This window comes from Mauremys reevesii, linkage group 2 (genome assembly GCF_016161935.1).
Source record: "Mauremys reevesii isolate NIE-2019 linkage group 2, ASM1616193v1, whole genome shotgun sequence".
NCBI classification, from domain to species: Eukaryota; Metazoa; Chordata; order Testudines; family Geoemydidae; genus Mauremys; species Mauremys reevesii.
The window spans coordinates 236,365,829-236,392,820 of record NC_052624.1 but is presented as its reverse complement, the minus strand read 5'-3'; the positions used below and the strand labels follow the sequence as shown (position 1 = coordinate 236,392,820).

The 26,992-nt window shown below is 44.1% G+C and overlaps 1 protein-coding gene across 1 annotated transcript in view; it reads right to left on the bottom strand.

Moving 5' to 3' along the window:
• STMN2 (stathmin 2) overlaps nt 1–26,992 on the bottom strand; it is a 62,136-nt gene that overhangs the window by 10,397 nt on the left and 24,747 nt on the right. Inside the window, exons 2-3 of the mRNA XM_039521539.1 lie at nt 15,243–15,338; nt 13,556–13,728 (exon numbers count right to left, since the gene is read on the bottom strand). Coding sequence (XP_039377473.1) covers nt 13,556–13,728; nt 15,243–15,338 — 269 coding nt within the window. The remainder of the gene's footprint in view (nt 1–13,555; nt 13,729–15,242; nt 15,339–26,992) is intronic.

Sequence of the window (26,992 nt, the reverse complement as noted above, 5' to 3'; positions counted from 1 at the left end):
ATCTTGGCTACTAGCCATTAACGGACTTATCATCCATGAACTTGTATAATTCTCTTCTGAATCCAGTTATACTTTTGGCCTTCACAACATCCCCAGGCAATGTGTTTAATCTCTGGTGCCTATTAATTAGGGGTCACCCAATGAAATTCTTGCACTACGTGAAGGGATAAATAACACATCCTTATTTATTGTCTCCACACCATTCCTGATTTCATAGACCTTGATCTGGAAGCTGTTCCAAGCCCCTCATCATTTGTGTTGTCCTTCTCTGTACTTTTTCCAGTCCTGACATATCTTTTTTGAGATAGGGCAACCAGAACTGCACTCAGTATTCAAGGTGTGGGCATACCAGAGATTGATATAGTGGCATTACGATATTTTCTGTCTTTATTATCTATCTCTTTCCTAATGGTTGCTAACATTGTTAGCTTTTTTGACTTACAACATTATTTTGCCTTACAACATCTGCTTACAAATGTTGTAAAGCACTCTAGACACAGATCCTTCAACTCAAGCTGATATTCAAGTATGCCGAAAAAGAGGCCAATGCAGCAAAGTTATTTATGACCTTTTTTTTAATTTTTATTTTTAGTGGATGTTGTAAAAAGCAACTATGATCCCAGTTTTTAAGGGGTGCTTTTATAGGAGCTCCAAATCCCACATTTGGATGCTTACATAGACATATAGTCAACTGGATGCCCATTTTAAATGTCAAAGTGCCTGTAGAGTAGAACTTGCAAATGCAGACTATGGAGGTGTGTCATTTTAAGACATTCAAGTTGAAAATTGGGTTCAGCTGTATGTATATACAAGGATTTTCTATTTTCCCAGATTTACCTACTTTTCCTGTGACAAGTATATCCAAAATTATATTAAATCAGTTCTGTAGAGAGAAAAAGAAAGGATTACTCAAATAGCAAGAAGTGAACTAGCAGAACAATTCCTTTTAAAGTTGAAATTTGCACTTGAATGCATACCCTGATTGTATTAGTTTTAAGGATATATAGGGGCACGTTCCAATTATGAAAGGTTCATTTTGATGCTGCAAAATTAATCCAGTTGCTGGATTTTTTTAATTAACACATTCAGTGGGAATTGCATTAACTTTGTATCTCAGAGTATTGTATATTGAAGAGATAATGTTAATGGAATAGAATGTTAAGCCAGGATAAAGGTCTCCTCCTGCAGTGTAAATGCCAAAGTAAAGACCAAGCATTTATAGAAAAACAACATTGAGATCAAGGAATGACATTTTCAGGGGAAATGAATTTAGTTGTTTTCTTGCTGTTGCGCATCAAAGCAAGGGAATGGGGTAGAACTAGACACCATGCTGGCTTGCACAGCACTGGCTTCTTCATAGATCGTTGCCATTACATCTCATTCCTCACATGGGACACAGTATGAATTATTATGTGTATTGCAATAGTGTCTAGATGCCCCAGGTGCGATAGACACCCCACAGTGCTAGGCACTGTACAAACACACAGTGAGAGGCAGCCCTGTCCTGAAGAAATTATATTCTATGTAGACAAAATGGACAAAAAGTGGGAGGGGAACAAATGCAGTGTAGTGAAGTGACTTGGTCACACAAGAGATCAGTGGAAGAGCTAGGAGTGGAATCTGTGGATGAAATACTTCCTCTGTTGAAGTCAAAGGCAAAATTCCCAATGACTTAAGTGGCCCACTTTTTATCTTTGGTTTCCTGAGGCCTTGTCCAGTGCCCATCTCACTAGTGAACGTCCTTTCTGGCATCTCCGTTTTCCAGTCTGTTTCCTCATTGATCCAGCAGTGCTAAACTGTGTCTTGGTTTTGCAATGTGGAGAAATGTTCAGAGGTGTCTTGTTGAGACTATCATTTGCTCTCATGCAGCTTTACGAACAGTTTTTGCATATAATTTATGTGTGAAAGACATTTGCAAGGACCTTATGCATGTTCCTGGGCTTTGTGCATGTAAGGTCTATAATTAGCTCACATACATTAAGTGAATATATGCGTTTGGTTGTGTTCCCAAGGCTGCAGTCACAAAGAGAGGCCATGTGTTGAAAATCTGGCTCTGTAGATTGTGAACATCTGTATTTGGCAGACTAAGAATGAGGCTTGTTTCTTCTTTAGCTATTTTAAACAACAATAATAATAATAAAAGTCCTGCTATTTTCCCCTCTAGATTTGTACTAGTGAATGAGTATTTGTGAAAAGAGCTGGATTTACCACCCAGAAGCCAGGAGTTCTCTGTTCAAAAACAGTCGCACACCATTGGTAATGGCAATGCAAAGTTCTCCGATCCCACCAACACACCTAAACCTAATCCTGGAGTGATCATTTCTAGCACTGAGAGCATGGGTCAGTCTCCAGGCCCATTCAATCCTTTCCTCTCTAGCAAAAGACAGTGGTGGGGGCAGAAAAATTAGCACTGACAGCAAGTTGTTTTTACAATGGAGAGAGCTATTTTTGGGGAACTGTTTTGAGGCCACCAACACATTTCATAGAGGCCATGAACCAGTTGTCTGACGTTAACAACATTTAATCATTGATTGAACCAACCACATAGATATCAAAAGTTCCATAGCTCATTTACTAAGGGTACGTCCATACTACCCGCCCGGGTCGGCGGGTAGCGATCGACTTCTCGGAGTTCGATATATCGCGTCTCATCTAGACGCGATATATCGAACTCCGAACACGTTCCCGTCGACTCCGGAACTCCACCACCGCGAACGGCGGTGGCGGAGTCGACGGGGGAGCCGCGGACTTCGATCCCGCGCCGTGAGGATGGGTAAGTACTTCGAACTAAGGTACTTCGAGTTCAGCTACGCTATTCGCCCCCCCCAGTGTAGACCAGGCCTCAGTTCTTGAGCCATAGTATTCTATTTTCAGTATATAATGCATCTTTCTAAATAAGTCTGTTTCTAATTACTCCAATTTTGATTTATGCTGATAATTAAATGCCATTCATCTAGCCCACTGATTGGCTGGCTCCGATTACAATTGGTATAATAAAGTGTCTGAATCTGGTCCGAAATGTTTCTTTTTAAAGCAAACTTGATGTCAGTGGTATATTAATGTAAAATGTGGGTTAGCAGTTTGACGACTGTGTTGCTTCCATGAAGCATCTCAGGGACAAGACAAAATGTATAGATCTTCCATTAACATTAATGAGTATAATGTAGCTGTGTGGGGATGAGAATAGACTTGCTAGTATACATGAGTTCTGAAATTGCAATTGCAATTTTTTGTGTGAGTTTTCTACTGGCTTCTGTGTAACTGACTATTTGACTATGTGGTATTTGATTTAATTGTTTTCTAGACTGGCACAGATAATATACCACTAACCATGAGCTCTACTACATCTGAGTCCCTTACATTTCATTTTTGATTGCCCCTATTTTAGAACACAGTAGGGAATAAGTTTGGACTTAACTGGATCCAGATATCTACTTTTTCATTAAATATGCTTTAAGGGAAAAATATCTTGCCATGATATATTGATTTAACCTACTTCTTCTTCTAATACCACATTACTGAAGAAAATTATGGATATTCCCTGGTACCTAAGTAAATGGTAAATAGCTCTTACCATTAATTTTAAGCCAAAAGAGAAATGTCACATTTGGAGAAGAGAATTCAACATATTTTGAGGCTGAGATTTTCAAAGCTAAGGGATTTAGATGTCCAGTTTTCACTAGAAATGTATAGGAACTGGCTGTATAGTTCCCACCCTTACTGTACACAGATTTTTCATCTGTAATTAAATATTTGTTATTTTGTAAAGCTTAAATACCAATATAAACTTTATAGCAGTCAATGGGACTTTGTAGTGCATAGGGGGTCATCCACATGCATCCCATTGCAGGGTGAAGGCCTAGAGTAGTTACTGCAGTCAGTGACAACTCTTTTCTTAGCAGAATGGCATTGCCTAAGGCAGGGGTCAGCAACCTTTGGCATGTGGCCCAAGAGGGTAATCTGCTGGTGGACTGTGAGACATTTTGTTTACGTTGACTGTCCACAGGCATGGCCCCCCACAGCTCCTAGTGGCCACAGTTTGCCATTCCCAGCCAATGAGAGCTGCAGGAAGCAAAGTGGGCTGCAGGGATGTGCTGGCCACTGCTTTCCGCAGCTCCAATTGGCCAGGAACGGTGAACTGCGGCCACTGGGAGTTGCGGGGGACCATGCCTGCAGATGGCCAATGTAAACAAAATATCTCGCGGCCCGCCAGCGGATTACCCTGATGGGCGACATGTCGAAGGTTGCTGTGCCCCAGCCTAAGCCCTTTGGGTGGGGCAAATATAATATGAAAAGAAATGTCATAAGGAGCCATGGAGTTTGATACATTCAAATGCTATAAGACACATAAAATAAAAGCTTCAAAAGTTGGAAGGAATGTGGCATCTAACAAGACAAGTTTTGGGGAGAATGCAAAGCTTGGAATGTGGCTTGACTGGAACAACTGGACCTAAAAGGATGCTGATAAGATAGGAGGAAAAGTCCTTGAAAAAAGGCTCTAAATTATAGAAGATTATCACAATTTGGTTAAAAGTTCTGTGGTGAACTGGTAGTAAACTTTGACATACCAATGTTTATATTGGAGAACGGGGCCCAGTCCCACACTGCCCAAAACTGGTTCTGAGCTACAGTTAGCGATTGGAAGTGATATCATTTGTTTGTTAGAGTATCACAACATGAACTTGTAAAGGTTCAATACTAATACCTGCCTGGTCAGTTGGAGCCAGCCAACATGAATTTAAGCACCCCTCTGTCTAGCCCATTTGTGAGTACTCTGATCAAATGCTTATGAATGTTTGTTACTGCACGGGTGTAAGAAGTGCTTATTATTTAAACTTTTTAGGCATGTTTAGAGTAATTGTATAAATATCATTTGGCTTTTGGATTGAATAAAGGAATTTGTGGTTGAATTAGTGCCTGGCAATATCCTGTATTAATAAATAAATAATTCCAACCATATCCTACCTCTGAAGACTTGAAGTAACAGAGAATCCACCAACCCCTAGGTAAGTTATTCCAACTATTAATTACCCTTATTGTTAAAAATTGCCCTTTATTTCTAGTCTCAGTTTGTCTAGAGTCAGCTTCCAGCCATTGGATTTTGTTTAGTATCGCTGTTTGTCTTTGAGTTACTGTTTGTGAAAGGTAGCTTCTGGCATTGATCTCCCATGCCATTGCATGCAAAAGCATTTGGAAGGGGCCAAACCAATGCAACATGTATGTAGCTTCAGAGCTGCAAAAAATTAGAGAGATTCATTGGCCCCTCAGGGTGGGGGGTGAATAACTGTGTGGAAGGGCAGGGGCATGACCTCTTAGACATGAGGAATAATGCAAGAATCCACGCAGAATCCTGGTCTCTGTCATATTCCCCACATCCTCGCTGTCTAGCGTTTCCTCCACAGTGCTTCCTAGTCTCATTCCCCCATGACAGCATTGCTGACTGTGTGGACCTAGTCAGAGGTAAAAGTAAGCCGGTCCGGTCCGGTACAGCGTACAGGCAAGAGCCAGTATGCCGTGCCGGACCGCATCGGCTTCCGTGGCAGGAATTTAAAGGGCTCTGGGCTCCCTGCAGCGGCGGGCAGCCCAGAACCCTTTGAATCCCGCCCACGGCTCAGTGGCCAGGCTGGGGCCAGGATTTAAAGGGCTCGGGGCTCCCCGCAGCGGTGGGAGCTCTGGGCCCTTTAAATCCACGCCTGAGCTCGGCTGCTGGGCTGGGGCCGGGATTTAAAGGGCCTGGAGCTCCACAGCGGCCAAGCCCATGGCTCTTTAATTTGCCCCTGAGCCCCAGGGACTCCCAGCCACCTCTGCAGCCGGGAGCCCCCAGTTGTTTTAAAGGCCCTGGGGCTCCCAGCCACAGCCAGTGCCCCAGGGCCTTTAAATCTTGAGAGGCCCCGTCTCTTCCGGTTGAGGCCACACCTCTTCCAGATGAGGCCAAACCCCCTCAGGACTCTGGCAGCACCGGTAAGTCCTGTAAGTTACTTTCACGCCTGGCCCTAGTGCTAATAAGCCTTACTCAGTTGGGTGAAACCAACCTCTGCAGCTCCTCCTAAGAGAGTAGAAGCCATGGTTTGAAAATTAAGGCTGCTACAAGAAGAACAAAATAATTCCTAAGGGGAAACTCACAATAAAATCTCCAGGTTTGGCAAGGAAACATGTTGCACAGAGTGGACTGCTACTTGGCTTCACTTCCTACTTCAAGTATCAGAGGGGTAGCCGTGTTAGTCTGGATCTGTAAAAGCAGCAAAAAATCCTGTGGCACCTTATAGACTAACAGACGTATTGGAACATGAGCTATCGTGGGTGAATACCCACTTCGTCGGATGCAAGTAGTGGAAATTTCCAGGGGCAGGTATATATATGCAAGCAAGAAGCAAGCTAGAGATAACGAGGTTAGTTCAATCAGGGAGGATGAGGCCCTGTTCTAGCAGTTGAGGTGTGAAAACCAAGGGAGGAGAAACTGGTTCTGTAGTTGGCAAGCCATTCACAGTCTTTGTTTAATCCTGAGCTGATGGTGTCAAATTTGCAGATGAACTGAAGCTCAACAGTTTCTCTTTAAAGTCTGGTCCTGAAGTTTTTTTGCTGCAGGATGGCCACCTTAAGATCTGCTATTGTGTGGCCAGGGAGGTTGAAGTGTTCTCCTACAGGTTTTTGTATATTGCCATTCCTAATATCTGATTTGTGTCCATTTATCTTTTTCCGTAGAGACTGTCCAGTTTGGCTGATGTACATAGCAGACGGGCATTGCTGGCATATGATGGCGTATATTACATTGATGGACGTGCAGGTGAATGAACCGGTGATGGTGTGGCTGATCTGGTTAGGTCCTGTGATGGTGTCGCTGGTGTAGATATGTAGGCAGAGTTGGCATCGAGGTTTGTTGCATGGATTGGTTCCTGAGCTAGAGTTATTATGGTGTGGTGTGCAGTTACTGGTGAGAATATGCTTCAGGTTGGCAGGTTGTCTGTGGGTGAGGACTGGCCTGCCACCCAAGGCCTGTGAAAGTGTGGGATCATTGTCCAGGATGGGTTGTAGATCCCTGATGATGTGTTGGAGGGGTTTTAGCTGGGGACTGTATGTGATGGCCAGTGGAGTCCTGTTGGTTTCTTTCTTGGGTTTGTCTTGCAGTAGGAGGCTTCTGGGTACATGTCTGGCTCTGTTGATCTGTTTCCTTATTTCCTCGTGTGGGTACTGTAGTTTTGAGAATGCTTGGTGGAGATTTTGTAGGTGTTGGTCTCTGTCTGAGGGGTTAGAGCAGATGCGGTTGTACCTCAGTGCTTGGCTGTAGACAATGGATCTTGTGGTGTGCCCGGGATGGAAGCTGGAGACATGAAGGTAGGCATAGCAGTCAGTAGGTTTTCGGTATAGGGTGGTGTTAATGTGACTATCACTTATTTGCACCGTGGTGTCTAGGAAGTGGACCTCTCGTGTAGATTGGTCCAGGCTGAGGTTGATGGTGGGGTGGAAGCTGTTGAAATCATGGTGGAATTTTTCCAGAGTCTCCTTCCCATGGGTCCAGATGATGAAGATGTCATCAATGTAGCGTAGGTAGAGAAGGGGCGTGAGTGGATGGGAGCTGAGGAAGCGTTGTTCCAGGTCGGCCATAAAAATATTGGCATATTGTGGGGCCAGCTCATGCTCCAAAACGTCTGTTAGTCTATAAGGTGCCACAGGATTCTTTGCTGCTTCCTACTTCAACTGGCCAATCACCCTGAATTCCCCAAACTACTCATGTGAGAGGTGGTGGGGCGGGGGTGGGGGGCTTCCATTGGCCTAGCACAGAAGGAGAGCAATATTCTCCAGGTTCTATTTGCCTCCTCCCTTGAGGTTTGTGCCCTTGGCAACATGCCCAATGAGGCTTGGCTCGTCTTTGTGGCATACAGTGGAGTGGAAAACAGGTGCCTTTGTCTCTAGTGATACTGCCAGAGAAGAGGAGGATCAAATGCCTTTTGCCAATGAATGAAGCAGCATGAAAGATGGCCTCAAAGGAGGCAATGTGTTCCGCTCCCACAGCCAGATGGTGAGTACTGCAATGATGTTAGCAGACAGAGAGGCAAATCTAGGAAAACTGGCCACTCCACACAACAGGGGTAGACACTACCCATGCTGTGATGCCTGGGTGGGAGCTTATCCTTCAACATTAATAAATAATGATGGTATTAAAAAAATGCATTGGCTTTACTGTATAATTGACAGCATGAATGTTAGAAACTATGACCATTATTCTGCATCCACTCTGGTGTTCTGCATTAGGGACTAGTGCAATTAATTTCCATCCAAATACAAAGCCATTAAGACGATTTAATTACATACGAGTTCTCTACTCTAATCCTAAAACTAGTAGAAATCCCTTTAGAGTCTAATTTTCATGCTGATTAATGGTGATCACAATGTATAATTCAACCTAGGGCTTTTCAAGCATAGAAATCTGGTGTGGTAGCTAAATATTCCAAGGCCAATGGGTATAAATTGTTGCATCATGTTAGAGATCTGGTTGAGTTTTCCATACTGTTAAGAAATAAACTTCTGCTTCTTAGGCCTGACTAAGTCCAGATCTGTTCCCTGACAGCCAGGATCTCTTCATCAGAAACATTTATTTTTTAAGAAACAGGATATATATAAAAAATAGAAATACTATATAAAATTTTTTAATATGAAACTATACAAACAGCAGGTCTCTACATATATGGAAATGGAGCAATAGTCCTCTGGGGATAAAAAAAAAAGCTCTCAGCAGCAGCTGGAAAAAGCCTCAGGTTTCGCCTCAGGGTGATGTCGTTGTGGAAGTGCTGCATAATTAGTGGAATTAGTGTACTGTTACTATTGTGCATGGTAGACTTTTTTTTTTTTTGCATATGTTGCACATTGCCTCCAGCAGGAGAGCACAGCTAGCACTAACTGATAAGCACTCTGTACTGTAAGGCTTACACAGGACTTTGCAAGAGGGATGATGCATCTTTATTCAAATCTCGGACTAGTTCTGAGATCTCCTGAGACTTGGTTCCTCTTTTGGTTTGTTCACTGAAACTGAAGACTGTGTTACTGTTGTTGGCACAACATGTGTGTGTCAGGAAATCACCTACTTTTTTTCACACAGCAAAGACAAGGGACGACATGTTCCAGAAACTGATGCCAGCTCTCAGAGCGGGAGGCGGCAGAGAGCAGACACAGGAGGGAGAGCCCTGTGCAGCACACCACACACCTGGAGAGGGAGGAGGTGATGTTCTTCAAGACCGCAGTCAGGAGGAGAGAGCCTGCAGTGCATCTGCAACCGCCCGCCAAACAAGAAGTCCTGTCCCCCCCCCCCCAAAGTGACAAACTGTCCCTGCACCGCAGCACACGATATGTTTAGAGACAACTGTGTGTCGCTGTAAATTTGTAGCTCTTTCTTTTTTTACATCATCAACCACTCCCAACCCAAACCCCCCACCCCCACTTTATTACATTAAAGCGGTTTTGGTGTTACTGACTGTTTCCGTCACGTTTCTGGTGTCAGAAGACTTTTCTGTCTGGCCCACAGTGCCATGCTACAGACTTGGCTGCAGGGTCAACTGCAGGGCACACACAGACTGCAGTCACTAGGCACCAGGAGACAGTGTGTGTGGTATGCTGCCCGGGTCTTTTCTTTGAGTGGTGCTGTGTTGTGGTCCTGGTGCCTGACATCCCGAATGTAATGGCAGGGGCTTCTTTCCTTCACATGCATTTGGACCGTAGTCACGATCCCCCCGGCCCCCGAGCCCCAAAAATAGACCTCATCCAGGGCAGATACTCACCCCACCCCCACCCCTCACACCCCTTCCAACCCCCAAACCATGGTAAAAACCCACCCATCAGTGCACACCTTAACCAGCACAGAATGCTTCCATGTTTCAACGAATAAAAACAAAAATGCAAAGTCAACGAAATTTTTTATTATTAAACATGTCCTTAGTTTAGTTTTAAAACGTCAGGGGGGGAAGGGGAAAAAACTTTATGATCAGGCTCTCTCTCTTAAAATCACAGTCACAGGTTACCCTGCTCTGCTCTCTGCGGCTTTTCAAAGCCTCCCTGCATATCGCTGCATATCGCCCTTCAGATATATTCTCAGCACGGGTGTCTGGCTGATCGTCAGCCAGGGCAGCCAGGCGATTTCCTCAACTCCTGGGCGGCCAAAAAGGTCGCCTTCTTGCTACAGAGATGCAGGCAAGCACAGCAAGCAGCAATAACTACGGGGATATTCTTTTTCGCTGATGTCCCGACGAGTCCATCTCCCCCCCATCTCCCCTTGAGACGTCACCACCATCACCCACCATTCTGCACTTGCTCAGCCGCTGTTGAAGAGTTTGTTTCAGTGTTCCAGGCGCCTGTATAGGGCTTCTTGCATGAGCCAGGCAGCCAGGGTAGGCCGGGTCCCCGAGGATCATCTGGGCATCTGCACATCCCCAACCGTTATTTTGTGTCCGGGAAGAAGAAAGGCTGAACTGAGGCGTGCAGCCAAGTAAACAGAGACAGGAACACCACCCACCACCCCGAACCTTGCCCGCCCCCCCACCCGTGGTGAACGTCCAACAAACCCATATGCACCACCAAAGCTTCAGCAAAATTTGAAAAGGTGGGCGTCGGTTAATGTACTGGCCTGCGGGCTGGGGCCACCAGAGGTCTGTGAGTCCCATCTATAGCCCCACCCCACCATCGGAGGATGCCTCACGCGGCGCCATCACATCGATGCACTGCCTGCTTTGAGTCAGCAACTTTGAGTTGCTTTGCTGGCTACTTGCTGACATTCTCAGCATCTGACTGTGGAAGAGGTGGGCGATAATGTGCGGAGTTTGACAATGGCCATAAAGTACGCGATGATGCCGGGCTCCTCCATGCTGCATGCTGCTGTGTCGCGCTGTAACCGTAAAGAGAAGAAGGGCGCGAACAGATTTCCGCGCGCGCTTTCAGGAGGAAGGGAGGCGGGATTGTGGTTCAATGGCATCATTTTTCCCCAGCCCCCAGCATGCATTGGAAATGATTCAAATGGGCAGCGGGGGAGCGGGGGAACTGTGGGATCCTGTGCACCACGCTTCCAAGTGCAGCCTGGCCTGGTGGGACTGGAATTTATGGTTGTTGTTATTTAGTATGGATACACAAATTTAATTATACACAAATCTTATCCACTCGAATCCACGAATAAATTCGAAATAGTCCTGTAGTGTAGACAAGCCCTTACAGTGATAATGAGCTCTCATTTCTTAATTGGAAAGGATGATGAGATCTTTCTGATTACCTACTTAGGGAGGAAAACACAGCACACCCCCACCCCCATTAAAATAATGGGATAATAATGGAATGCAGTAAGGAGGAGCCTGTACATGGAATGGAGAACTCTATTGCTATCCAAAGTGCATCTCACTTTGAGATGCAGTATTTTAAAGAAATTCCTCAAACAGCAATACACATTAATTATAAATTGTATTCTGGTAGGGCTCACAGGAGAGGAGGAAAAGGGGGAGAAGAAAGGAAGGAAAATGATAAAGGGATGAGTATACAGTGATAAAAAGAGTGATAATCAAAAAGCTAGGGAACCTAGAGCACGTATAAGGAGTCATTGAAATATATGCATCACTGCAGGCTTTTTCACATGAATCTGACAGTTTATTAATGAACACTAATCAAATTAACACAGTCCACTCTAACTCCAAAATAGTGTGAAATCAATTAATTACTTTTGTTAAAGGCAATCAATTAGTTGTACTTGATTTTATTTAAAACTGTGCCCAAAAGACATGATCTAGAATGATTATGCCTGACAACTGTAGTGTGTGGGTAGAAAAGGATGATGTAAGTTACGGTAACCCAGCTAGAGAAGGAAATGTGGAGATCATCATTCAAAATGAACATATTGGTAGGGGAAAAGAAGGCATCAGTGCTGGCAACTCTTAAGCCAATTTCCAGTCTAATTACATTATTAGGTTTTATATTGGAAGAAATACACACTCTGATCAGTAAAATAACTTGGCCACGAAGTTTTAGATTTCACAGTAAAATATGCACAAATTATCAAGTTTCTTAACTGCTGCCATTTCATCCCCATTTCTGTCTCTTTATGTCAGCAGTATTCTAAATGGATTGAAATAAGGGTCAGATCCTCAGCTGGTGTAAATCAGCCTAGTCCCATTGAGTTTAATGGGTCTAATTCTCCTCACACTCCATTGACTTGGATGGGAGTTACTCCTGATTTAGACTAGTCAGTAACTCAGTGGAGATGGGGTGGGGATGGGGGCTTTTATTTCATTCTTCTGAAAGGAAACAGTCTAGAAGCTGCTGCATGTGGTTCCAGGTTGCAGCATGAGCCGCTTAATTTCTTTGCTTATTTTCTTCCACCTTTTGACAAAATTCTACAGACTGTGCTCTTAATTTATAACAAATGATAAGATTCAAGAGACAGACTAAAGGCTCAGTGACAGCTGAGCTTGTTAACTTTCAGGCACCTTAGGCCAGATTCTCTGAGGTGTAGCCACTTTACATCAACTCACAGTGAAATGTGAGTCTAATGCCAGCTTAACTGGCCCAGGCAAGATCACCCCAAGATAACATAGATCATTTGGTGGCAAAGAGGTTAGAAGCTCTTACTGCACTCTCCTTCTGTGGCAGGGAAAAGATGGCCTGGCAGGAGGAAAGGGGGAGTGGCCAGTACTGTCTCCAATCTTCCACTGCATTTTTAGCCTCCTGTGGTCATTGCAGCTTGGCATACTTTAGAGCAGCCCTGAGAATGCTCTAACATAGCAGAAGTCTTGTCTTTGCATGCCTGTGGCACTTAGGCCTGCTCTGTGGAGACTGACAAGCTTTAAATCACTTTGTACCCCATTCCCTGACTTATGCACATTGACCAGTGCTGAGAATCTGGCCATTTATTCTGTTTTAACATGGCCTAAAATATACGTAACAAATATAGTCTGACCTAAGCTTAAATGTATAGAGTAGCTAAATCTGTCCCTGAAAATGTTTGACAAGGGAAGACTTCTTTGGCCCATCAATCAGGGTGGAAGCCGGAGAGCTGAGGTATAGTTCTGTCTGCTTGCTCTAAGTACTCTGCATTTGTCTTTTTCTTTTTAATTGCCAGAAGGTCTGATATCTTTGTAGAATGTACATGAAGAACACACATGGAAGTCTGAAATGCTGATTAAGTTCATAAAGGGGAACATCTTTATTCCACATAGTTCTAGCACTATATACATGGAGCAAAGACTGTGAATTTAAAGCTCCATAAGGCTTCCTGTCCACAGATACCTTCATTATATAACCCATACTTCCTGGCCATTAGAGCTGGTTGAATGTGGGGAGTGGGGGAAGGGTTGGCTAAAAAGTAGAAAGAATAAAACAGTTTGTTTCATTCAACATTTTTTTTTAACCTTTCTGATGAAAAATCGTCTTGCAATGAGTGTACCATCAGCCATAAATGTCAGTGGAAATAATGTCAGTATTATTATAATGCTCACAATGTATCCTCACTGCAAGATGATTTTTCATCAGAAATGATAGGAAACTTTGTTGCAATTGCATATGGCAAGACACAGCTAAAAAGCAAGGATACCTTTCTCCTTTCCTCAGCAGCTTCCAGCTTTTTCTGGATCTCCTCACGGGACAGTTCTTTCTTCTTTGGAGAGGCTAAAGTCCGTGGTGCTTCTGAGACAGGAGATGGCGGCTTTAAGATCAGTTCAAAGGCCTGGCCAGAGGCACGTTTGTTGATTTGTTTCACTTCCATATCTAGGAAATAAAATTAAAAAGGTTAAACCCAACATTGGAGGAGAGAAATAGCACACTTTGGCAATGAAAGGGAAACGGCTGAGTATGTGTTGAAAACAGCTTTCGTGAGAGGTACATTCCCATTTGTTAGTAACAGTGTAAGTATAAATTAATCCTATAAAGATAAATATGTATGTCATTTTGGAAGGCTATAAAAGCATGTGTATATGTATATGTGTGTATGTGGGGATTTATATGGTAGTAAAGAAAGCTTAATATGGACAAATAAATGTGTAAATCTGGTGTGAAAAATTCTTTTACTAGACCTTGCCATGTTTGGTAGTTGCTTCATGAAAATGAACTACTGTAAATTTACTCTTTGGTAATTCTCAGGGTTAGAAGAAGTTTATCAATGATTTTAGAGGGAAATACATATATAGGAAGTCATGGAGGAGTAATGGTAAAAATGTTCAAAACTATTGACACTTAATAGTAACAAACCTACCCAATCTGGTTTTCCAAAGTTAAATTAAAAAGCAGTTTGACCAAAAATAATCTGCATATGCTTGATGGTCATGTGAAATTAATTGGTGATTGCAGTCCAGTGGTGATCAAGTGTCCATACTTGAGACTATTCACCATCACATCTGATAACACTTGGCACCATATTGCTCCTCTCAGCAACCAAGCCAAGTATTGAATTGGAATGGAGACTGAACTAGAGTTTTTCATGCGTCTGAGGCTGAGATGTCATTATCAGATCACCTGGTGAAGCTTGCATAGACTGATTCCTGCTGTACCTATCCTATGGATAAATAAATAATTTCTGTTTCCAAGACTATCAATCCAGCATCTTTGACTAGTGCTTAAATTAGATTTTAAAATGTTTACCCAAAATTGTCTCCTTTTATGCTGGTGAGAGGCAGAAATAGCTCCTGACCCCTTTGGGAATTACAGCTATGCTGTACTGCTTTTGTTTGCTGAAGCAGCTGCTGAGACCCTGCTGTCTCTTAGCCTCCTATGCAGCCCAGAGATGCAACTCCTCAAACAGTTTGTTCAATTCATAACACCCATCTACTTGCTCACAATGAAAAGTCCCCAGACGTAATTAATTTAAAAGCATGGCATCTCACGCCTGGGTGAGAAAAATCCAAGTTTACTAATTAAGAATTACCTCATTGGTGCTTGCTAGGGAAAGCATATTTTCTTGATTTTCCTGAGAATTACATCAGCTGTGAATATCTGCAATTCCTGGATGGGTAGCATTTCTTGAGGTATTAAGTACAGTATAGCTAATTATAAAATAGCCAGCCATGGGCTTTTTAAAATGAGATTTTAATATGTTGTTATTAGGGCCAAAAAATCACCACAATGAGCAATAGGCAATTGGTAAGAACTAGCCAGAAATAGCAAGTGAATTGTTAAATCAGCAAAGCATTGACTAAATATTAGAAACTGTGAAAGTGAAATGAGTCATATCCCAGCACTGCCAAATTATTTAACAAGCAGGATGATTTCCAGTGAAGGTTACTCACCGTCATATGTATAGATATTCATGTTGCGAGGTTCAGGGTAAAAACAAGAGCAGATCAGAGACAGCATGGACAGCTCCTTCATCTTTTCCTTATAGGCTGAAATAAGAGATTGTTTGTTAGTTTACATCAGTTTCCCAGATTTCTTACCATGAGTTTTTAATTTAGATCATAATTACAATAGTTAGCTATATGCCTGATAGAACATCTGAATCCCAGCCGGAAAGATTTCTCCAAAATGTTTGCCTTTGACCATTCCTTCTGAATATGGGAATCTTTAATAGTCTATGAATGTCAGTCACCCTGTACTGCCCAGACTGCTTCTGACCCCCATGTCTCCTACAACATGGTCTTAACTTCAGATCCAATGCCCTCTGGGTCTCTCTGACTTACATTGCTGGTCAGCCATCCTCAGCTCATATATTTTAATATTGGAATAGTGCCATAATCCTCTCTCTCTCTGTCTTTCACTCTCTGCAGCCAGAGAAAAGTGACACTCGCACAAACTTTACAGTTCCTCTAAATCCTCCAAATCTCATCAAGATCTCTGAAGTTCTGGTTCATGGATTGCCACTGGCAGCTACTAAAGGCATTGTCTGATACAAATGCAAATGTCATCCAAATAATTATTAAAAAAACAGAAATATGGATAATTCATAACAAGATTCTCAGCAAAGCTCTTTAGAAATAATACTCTTAATATGCCAAACCAAAAAGGTTTTAACCTCCTGTCCTATTGAATTGATTTGTTAGCTCCCACATCCAGTTCCAGTGTAAACCAATCTATATACAAAATGCACATTAATTATCATTATTTATAATTTGTATTACAGTAGGGCTTACAGGCCCCGGTCAAGGATTGGAGCCCACTTGGGCTAATAATAATAATAATATAGAGATGTTATATAGCGTTTTTCATCCATACATCTTAAAACAATTTAGGAAGGAGGTAAGTATCATTATCCACAATTTATGAATGATGAAATAGACACAGAGAGGGTTAAGTGGCTTGCTCAAGGTTACCCAGCAGGCCCGTAGCAAAGCCAGGACTAGAACCCACATTTTCTGAATAGTAGTCCAGTACCACAGCCACTGGTCCATACTGTACAAAGGTATCCAGTAAGAGTAGATGGGAGGCAAATGCTGAGCATCCAGGGTTTGAAAATTTGCCTCCCATCTACTCTTACAGGATACAAAAAGTGCATGCACACATGTGCCTTCAAAAAGTGCATGCATGCATGTGTCTCTTCAAAACCCACATTTGCACAGAGAAGTGCCTCTTAGAATGAGAAATTATCTAATTGCACACACAGAGGCAGAGACAAGTTAGCCTCTGGAATATGAAAACGTGCCCTAAAATATAACCATTACTGATGTTGTTATAATTGACAGACGCACAGATTCAATCTGGATGTCACTGCATCAAATCAATGAAGCTATACCAGTGATGGATTTGACATATTAAGTTTAAAATAATTAATAGAAATCATGGGTGGCTCTAGGCATTTTGCCGCCCCAAGCACGGCAGTCAGGCTGCCTTCGGCGGTTTGCCTGCGTGACGTCCCCGGTCCCGCGAATTCGGTGGCAGCGCCCCCCGCTTGGCGTGCTGGTGCCTAGAGCCACCCCTGATAGAAATCAATAGATATATAAAACTTCCATTCAGTCCTTCATATGCATGTTGCTTGCTCTTTCTGACATTTTGTGCTCAAGGAGTTTGGGCATTTGCTCCGAGGGGCTGAGGGCCCTCAGCTCTCATGAAAGGCAATGGCAATTAGGGATGCACAAGTTTTCAGGGCCAGGTCTCAAATCAGCATTCAGTAGACTACTGCTTAGGGGCAACTTATAGATCTTGATCATGGGACACCAATCAATCCACCCAGAGCACACATGACCTACTGTATTCTTCATATTAACCCATACTGATCGCCAAATACGCAGCACAAAGTTGCACCAAGAGATCTCTAACTGTCTGCATATTGAAGTTGACAAGTCCTTTGTGGTTCTGTTTACAGATGGTGAAAGAATTCAGTTACATACAAAAAACTGTAAAGACAAGAATCCCAATCAATATTTAAATCAAACAATATTATGGAAAAGATTATCAAAGGCACAAAAAAGGACCCCAGAAACATTTTTGGCACTGCTGCTGTTAAAGTAACTGTCTTGCACTGGGAGGAAACTTTGGAATTAAAGCAGTTATTGGGAACATTCCATCGTTATGACAGTCACATCTGAAAAAGAATTTTTTATGTCCAAATGACATTTACACTAGAATCACTTGTTAGCATATGGAATCCTGCAAATGATTCCCTGCATTTAAAATGGTGACATGTTTTAACATTGCAGGATAACACCTATTCGGTTAGGCCCCAATCCAGCAAAGTACCTAAGCATATGCTTAACTTTAAGAAAATGAAGAGTCTCATTGATGATTCACATGCTTAAAGTTAAGCACTCTGAAGTGGTTTGCTGGCTCAAGGCTACAAAATATTGTAAATGTATGTATGAATTGGGTATCCTAGCAATCCTGACTCTTGTTTTTAACTTTGCCAGGTATTTGATATTTGCATTTTCTAAAAGCATTTAAAACAATCAGAAAAAGTCTTTGTCCTGCCAGCTTAACATCTACAGCACATGGTTTAAGAGATAAGAACGCCGTGCTCTGCTCTCATTCCTCTTAGTACTATAGCTGCACTAAAAGCACCTTGGGGGTGGTTCTCCTTTTTACATCCTGGGCAGTGACAGAATTCAGATGATTTACTGGGCTATACAAGTACCATGCTCTGTTTTGTATTGATTTAGTCACTCTTTGCCCTAGAAAGACCTTCAGCCAGAGTTGTAAATTGGCTTGAATAATCCTGCCAGATCCTAGAGGCCACTACAGCACCATCAGCCAAACATACAGATAATATAGCATATTACAGGAAAAGTCTTTCTGTTTTAGGTACTTCGATGGTCAGCATTACTGTAGTATCTGAGCTTCTCACAACCTCTTAAATGTATCTACCCTCAGAACAAACCTGTGAGGTAGGAAAGTGCTATTAGACTATTATACAGATAGGGAACTGAGGCTAAGGGCTAGTCTACACTAGAATCGCTACAGCAGCGCAGCTGTACTGATGTAGCTGTGTCACTATAGCACTGCTAGTGCAGACACTCTATGCCAGTAGGAGAGAGCTCTCCCATCGTTACTCCACAAGTGGCAGTAGCTATGTCAGAGGGAGAACTTCTCCTGCGACATAGCGCTGTCCACACTGGTGCTTAGGTTGGTGTAACTTACGCTGCTCAGTGGGTGGCTTTTTTAGCTCCCTAAATGAGTTAAGTTATACTGAAGTAGGTGTGAGTATGTACAGACCCTCAGGCTATGTCTACACTATGAACTAAGGATGTAATTCCCCCGCTTGTGTATACATACTTGTGCAAGCTCTCATTGGGCTAGTGGAAGTATAAATAGCAGTAGGCACAGTAGCATGGGTAGAGGCAACGCAAGCACAGTTAAGCTGGACTGAATACATACCCACCAGAAACCAGTGGATATGTATTCGGCACAGCTCAGCCATGCCTCCATTGCCACCACTTGCACTAGTTTGATGAGAGCTAGTGTGCATACGTGTATGCGAGCAGGGGAATCACACCCCTAGCTCATAGTATAGATGTAACCTAAGTGACTTGCTCAAGTCACATGGGATGTTTGTGGCAGAACAGAGAATTGTACCTGAGTCTCCTGACCTAAGTCTTAGGTTAGCTGCCTCACCACTGAACCATCCTTCGTGGAAAAGCAGGTTTTTTATTCAAAGAGCATTTTGGTAAAACCATATATTTGGAGACACGTTTATGACTGTGTAAGGAACAATAACTCACTTTATTTTTCAGGTGAAATGCCATATAGCAAACACTTTTTGATCCTCTCACCATTACATTCAAATCAGGTACCTATTTAACATGTATTTGCCAAAACCCTGTGGGTTTTTTTTTAAACTACTTTACCAGTCCACACCGGATATAGAATTTAAGAACCATCCTTTAATTTAGTGAAGGGGAAGGAAGAGGTTCAATAACAGTAGTGATTCAGTTTGGTGGAAAACCCTGCAAAATGCTTTAAGTGGTAGATGATACCGAACATTACAATTTATGAGAATTAGAGTAAAGATAATGAGCATACTTTAGCAATGGGGCAGGTGCAAACTCAAAAGTTGGGGGTGGGTTTTTTTAAAATTTAATTTTATTTGTTCTGAATTTTGAAATTGAAGGAGATAGGAAGAAAGATGGGCATGATTTAAAGTCCACAGGACTTTTTTCATTGACTTTGGATAAGGTTCAGACAACTGGATAACTAAGCTTTTCTGTGCCTAATGTCTCATCAGTTTCACAGAATAGATAAGAATATAAATTGATGTAATGCTTCACAATGCAAAATGCCCTTTATGGAAAAGAGGAGGGGTGGGGGAAGGAGTGCTGAAAAAGTGTTAGTACTATCTTAATAATATTGTACTTTCAGCTTTTATATGAATTTTTTTTATGAGCTATCATAATTGAGAGGGACCATTATGTTTAGCCTCTTCTTTAACTACAGCTAAGAAATTGCTGCCTGAGCAACATTTGGGTGGTGACAGCTAATTTCATATAATTGCTCTCCCAATAAGATGATTTTTCTGTCTGCATTCAAAGTCTGTGAATGAATCCTCCCTTCCTACAACCATATTCTAAATTCAGATCACAGAAGAATATGATACTGCAAGTGACATCCACTCATTCACATGCTGTATCCATGTATGAATGCCAATTATCTTCCTCCATTTGTCATAATGACTGTGATTAGCTATCAACATTTGGTTAAGATTTTCAACTATATCATTTTATCATTTAAAATCATGTGTTAACTGAAATATATATACACAAAAGTGATGGATCTTTTTGTTGATTCTTTTAAAACTTGTAAAGAAAATGATGATTATAACAAGGTGTATTTTCCAGGGTGAGTTTTACAACTGGCTTTGCTAATTGTGCGGATCCTCATTCAGTCACATGTTGTGCACATAACTGTTAACTACTTCTGTAGTAAATGATGTTAATCTTGGGATTACAGTAAGCTTTGATAAGGAAATGACTAGTAAAAAATGATATTGACCAACGAGGGCAATAGAACCTTCTCAGACTTATAGTTTCAATTACATATAAAGCCTTTAATTGTCTAGATCTAGTATTAAAGTTGGGGGGGAGCAGGGGCACACTGCTGCCACCCGTTGACTAAAAGCAGAGGGGAGCTCAGCCTTGCCAACTCTTGCAATTTGACTGGGAGTCTTGTGTATTTCTTAATACCTTGGCTCCTGGAATCATGTGAATATATCAGAATCCCAGCTTTCAATTTTTTTTAACGTAAGTTTCTCATTCTCATGGTTGTAGAGAAAACATGACCTGTGTGCAACCTGAAGGCTCAGAAAGCAACTAAAATGTATTGCCAAATTTATTATTTAAAAAAATAATTTAAAGTCAATTTCATGATTTTGGGGGCTTGACTCAATTTTGAGTACTTGGGGTTGGCAATACTGGAAGCGTCCCCTCCTCTCCCTGGCTCAGGTAGACAACTTCCTGGACTGATCCCCCTTCTCCTGGACTGGTGCAGTGAGAACTTCCCGTCCTGTTTCAGTTTACTTTAACCACTCTTTGAGTCTGAGTTACTTGGTGTAGTGAGTCAGCGTGGCTCCCCTCCTGCCCAGCAGAGGGAGCACCCTCACAGACACCCAAGTGGGCGGAGCCACCACCACCTGTCCCCGCCCCCCGGAAGTCAAGGGGCGGGACAGGAAGTAGAAAAGCCGGCCTCCAGAGCTCAGTCAGAGCCTAGCCGCTGCCAGGAGCAGACGTGCCGGCGAGAGCTCCTGACTGGGAACCTTCCAGGACCCGAGACAGCTGTCCTGATTGGCCGGAGCTTCCCCGCACCCGCTACAAAGAGGAGCCTCCGGAGCTTCCCCGTGACCAGTACTGGGAGGAGCTGCTGGAACTTCCCCGGGCCCACTACAAAGAGGAGCCGCCGGAGCTTCCCTGTCCCTGCTGTTACCCGGAGGAGCTGCCCGAGCACGCCTGGCCGGACTTCCTCGAGGAGCTGCCGGACCTGCCACCAAGCCCTGGTCCTGAGGAGCCTATGCTAATTGACTGGCCTGGAGCTGGTGCCCCAGACGAGGTAGGCCCTGAGGGGGAAAATGGAAGTAGCCCGGGGGTAGCTGACCCCTGTCAGGCTGCAGACGCAGAGGTCCCGATGTCAGTATTTTGTGGTCAGGACCCCACTGACCAGCGGCAGTGATAGCCGCTGATAGGGCCCCAGGCTGGGACACAGTGGAGTGGGTGGGCCTGTGTCCCCCCTGCCACCCCACTCACGGGTGGCAGTTTTCCCCCTCACTCAGCCCCTGCTCCAAAGGGCCTGAGCCTTCTGTACTGTTTGCTGCTCAGCCCCCTGCAACAAAGGGCCTGAGCTTCCTGACTGTTTGTTTGCTGCTCAGCCCCTGCCACAAAGGGCCTGAGCTTCCTGACTGTACTGTTTGTTGCTCAGCTTCTGCAACACAGGGCCTGAGCTCATTGTACTGTTTGCTGCTCCACCCTGCACCAAAGGGCCTGAGCTCCGCGTACTGTATTGCCGCTCAGCCCTGCCTCAGAGGGCCTGAGCTTCCTAACCCTGCTTACTGTTGTTCAGCCGGTTCCACAGAAGACAGGGAGTGAGTCGGCGTGGTTCCCCTCCTGCCCTCCGGAGGGTCGAGCCCCGGCGCGATCGATTACACTTGGGTACTCATCTCACTCTGTTTCCCTCTCAGGCATGTCAGGCAACTGACATGAAACAGATTGTTCTTGAATTCCAAGGCTGTAGCTCAACTGGACCATCAGCAAAATTACCTTGGATCAGCGATCCTATCTATGGAATTCCCTCAGTAAAGAATCCCTCTGATGCTGCCCTCAAGCTGCTTCTATTTAGGTTGCTATATCTCTGCCCATTCTGGCCTCTCCTTTCCCACCAGCTCTTCCTCTTTGGATTATTCCCTTTTGTCTAGTTTGTTTAGGAAAATGTCTAGTATCTCTAGGCTGAGTTACAATTTAATTTTACTTTTAATATTTTTGAGCTTTCTGGACACTCTGCCCAGAAAGAGGTGCTTCAGAAATCAGTCAATGTATTGGGGGGAGGGAAGTGTTTCCAGCTCTTCTGATTTACTTGGGAGTTGCATGATATTTGGTGCTTTTTCTTTAGTCCCCAGGGCTGGGAGTCATGAAATTACACGAGACTCTCACTCAGCTTTCATTTTACACAATAGTAATTTCTAGCCCTCAGGGTTGTGGAGAAAAGCTTGTAAACATGAACCCAAGTGTACACTCAAGGGAGAGAAATCAGACAATTAATTATATTTTTAAAAAAATCTCATTTTTAAGGTAATTTCATGATTTCTGGGGGCTTGACTCATGGTTTTTGAATGTTTGTCATTGGCAATGCTGAAAATAGGTTAACATGAATAGGATCGTCAACTTTGCTGTTGAAAGGTATTTCCTAATGAAGCAATATTGAAGGGCTGGAAAATCACTTGGATAATGATACAATGCAAAACAAATGTTATAAAATAGCAAATTTTGATGTACTTTACTAAGACAGCATGAGGGCTCATGAGCCTTGAACCTAGGCCTGTGAATTTCCAGGCTATGCATAGACTGTTGCTACCCAGCAGCACAATCAAATTCTTCAAGAATGGGGCTAGTGAAGCACTAGCTAACAAAGGGCCTTGCCCATGAAGTTCCTGATTAGCGAAGATGTCCAGCTCTCTCCCGCTCCCATCAATTGGCTGGGACGCTCTAATTAAGCCAGAAAGAGGGTCAGGAAATTGAACAACTTAACCAGGGATTAGCAACCTATGGCACACATGCCAAAGACAGCATGCAAGCTGATTTTTAATGGCACGCTGCTGCCTGGCCTGGCCCACTTTTCTTAGCCCTCTGCCTCCTTACCCCCCCATGGGGGAAGAAGCATAGGCATGTGCATGGGGTGTGCCCAGGCATCCCCTGATGCAGGGGTGGGCAAATGGCCCCACTCTCTCGGTGTGGCAAGCCGGGCCGGAGCACTCGGCCAAGTGCAGCAAGCTGCCAGCCCCTCCCCCACCTTCCTCCCTCCCCTGGGTCCATGCCGCTGTGCACGCAGTGCTCTGGGGGCTGGGGCTCTCCCGTGGGACAGTGTTTTCGGCTCCGCGGGGAGGCAGACACGCTCCCCCATCCCCTGGAGCCATGGCGCCACGCACGCAGCACTCTGAGGGGCGGGGCTGCCTGCTCCCATGGGGCAGTGTGTCTGGCTCTGTGTGGAGCAGAACATGCTGCTAGGAGCCTCATGGTAAGGCATCCGGGACCAGGAGGGTTGGATAAGGGGGCGGGCAGTCAGGGGACAGGGAGCAGGGTAGGTTAGATAGGGGGTGGGATCCCGGGCAGGGGTGGTGGAATAGGGGTATATCTCCCCCCAACTCCCCGCCTGACCCCCCCCTCACACACACCCAGCCCTCTGCCCTGAGCCACACAGCGCCGAACCCACCCTCCAGGCCTATGCCCTGAGCCCTGTGCCCCACACACCCCCTAAGCCCCTGCCCTAAGCCCTGTACCCCCTCATACACACCCAGCTCTCCACTTGACTCCTTCACCCCCCCAAACCCCATGCACCCCCCACATCCTGACTCTTGCACCCCCCACATCCTCACCCCCACCAGGAGCACCAAACGGGAGCTCTTGCACCCCCGCCATTCCCGCCTGTGCCCCTTGCACCAAATGGGAGCTGCCCAGGTAAGTGCCCCAGACCCAAACCTCCTGCCCCAACCCTGAACCCCCTCCCTCATTCTAGCTCCTGGCCAGACCCTTCACCCCCAGCCCTGTGCTCAGTGCACTCCCACCCTCAGCTTAGTGCAGAGAGAGGAAGAGAATGGGCCAGAACCAGGGAGAAGGTAGGTACCCACTGTATGTGGGCAGGGCCGGGACCCCAGACCGGCAGCGGGCTCCTTGCTGGCAGGAGCCGGTGAATGGAACCCCTGAGCGGCAGTGGGCTGAGCCACAGAGCCTGCTGCTGGTCTGGGGTTCTGGCTGCCAGACCCTTGCCAGCCGGGGTCCCGGCCGCAGGCCCCGCTCAGCCCGCTGCTGGCCTAGGTGAACAGAAGCCCAGACCAGCAGCGGGCTAAGCAGGCCGGCGGCGTAAGATCAACATTTTAATTTAATTTTAAATGAAGCTTCTTAAACATTTTGAAAACCTTGTTTATTTTACAATACAACACTAGTTTTGTTATATAATATATAGACTTATAGAGAGAGACCTTCTAAAAAAATTATAATGTATTACCGGCACGCAAAACCTTAAATTAAAGTGAATAAATGAAGACTCAGCACACCGCTTCTGAAAGGTTGCCGATCCCTGAACTAGACGAATCACTGGAGGGCTACTATGGACCCTGCCTGACTGCAGAGCCCTGCCTTCCAGCCTGTTCCTGTCCTCCCTATCTCAGATCCCTGTCTGTTCCCAGTTTCCTGCTTTCTCTCCAGGTCCCTGCTCTTACACCTGATGCTGACTTTGGCTTGGCATCCGACTCTGTCTCTGGTTCCTGATTCTAACTCTTAGGCATGACTGTCCTTTTCACTACAGACATATATCTAATGGAGTGCAGTTTCTTTGGACCATTGGGTTAGGTTAATCAAAGGGATAAATATGAAGATTAAAAATATGCTGGGAATTTCAAAGGAACCTAAGGGACTTAGTTGCCTAAATCCCATGGAAACTCAGTGGAAATGGTGTGCCTAACTCCCATAGACTCCTTCAAAAATCCTAGACTTAGTGATTAAATGGCGTCTGTTTATCAGCGTTTGAAATGTTCTGAATATAATCTAGTGCCCACTGTCTATTTTCTCAAAGTGGGCTGTTACTCGCGTGTATGCTGACTTTCTATTAATACAGAACTCTTGACCTGCGTGCTTGTGTGAAGAAGGTTGAAAAGTCCCTTGCATTGCAGATCACCATGTGGGCCTCCATGGGGGCCTTCTGTTCTGTGTAAGTGGTAATGGTGGGATTTGTGAAGAGGGGAGGAATGGCTCTGCCACCCCTCTCCCCACAGCACACCAGCCAGTTCCATGAACTGACGTGGAGGAATAAATAATTGGCTACTAGTATAAACCAGCAACTAATTACTGCCTGTCTGGAGAAAGCAGAGAAACCAGGGAACAAATTAGGACAAAGTCACAATTCATTTCGTGCTCATTGCCCTATAGTCGGGAAGACTGTTATGTCACAACATAGCCCACAGAAAGTTTCCTATTAATCATTTGGGCTATTTGTTTACAATTGAAAGCAGACTAATAAGGAATATAAATGCTATTTATTCACTGATATATGAGAAATGAAGATATATTTAAAAAAAAAAATTTTTTTTAAAATATCTATTCATTGTCCCTTTGCGGAATCTGGTCCATAAATAATAACCCATCAGGACCCTTCACGGAGTTCTTCCATCACACCCTAGTCAATCAGTGCTCTGTGGTACTGACATCTCAAAGGGCCAAAGACCAGTGCACTACCACTGTGCTATTTCTTAGTGGTCACAAAGCACAACTCACAACACAGTCCATTTCCTTCCCCACATCTCAGCTCTCCGGCTTGTTGTCAAATCGTCAGCCTTCCGGGATGAATTCAAGTTATTGAACCTGAATCCAATTTTATTGTCTGCTTTGGAAAAGACTGCTAGGCAGAAAGGTAAGAGAGAAGATTAGATGAAGCATGAAATGCAAGATACACAAGGTTCATATCACTGTGGTATACTATAACCACATTTATATTGACTTCTCAGGGATTTCATTGACAAAAACTGTTACTTTCTGAAGGTTAACTTTGTTTATACTGACTTTGATGTGCTGGGCCCTTTTGCTTTGTAATAGAAATACTGTCAGTGTGAGGGCTGTGTTATTCCTTTGAATGTTAAACTCAGAGCCATCTTTTAGCTGATAATTCTTTTTGTAATCCACAAAAATGTGCTGCATCCTTATTGTCAAATGAAACAGGGACTTTATGATCATAATTGTAATTGATTTCTGATGGATTTAAACATAGCAGAAGCACATGGAAAGGTTAATATCTGTATTTGGCTCACATTTTGTGCTTTCTCATTCTTTTCGGACAATATTATAGGCAACTCACAATATTGTTTATATAAATCACCAGTGATTTTTAAAGGACTATTTCCTTAGCAGCATTATTCATCTTTTTATAGCATCTGAAAGTGTGCTTGGTGCTGGAAAGAGTGCACAAGAAACTGGCTTCTGTCCTGCAGATCTCCCTATGTAAATAATGGACTTGACAGAGAAATGAAATCATAACATCCACCAGGAATGAAGAGGGAGGAAGAAGGATATGGGTGTAATGGTATCCAGGGTGGGGTGGCATCTCACCACCACCTTCCCCTTAGCATGATGCATTCTTGTCTGTCCCTGCTGTGGCTCAGCTCCCTGAACCACCACCATCTGGCAACATAAGCACTATCTTCCTGATCCTGCAGGCCTTGCTCTGTCTGTACAGGTAGCAACAGGCCCACACCAGTCCCTGAATACTTTGAGCTATCCCTGTAGTGTTCAGCCCCTTACCCACAGTACACACCAGCTTGTAAGAATCAACTCAGGACCAGCACTCTGCTTAGCACCACAGCACTTAGATACACTTATAGTGGGGGCGGGAGGGAAAGTTTTATCAAAGAATAGAGATGCAGGTGATA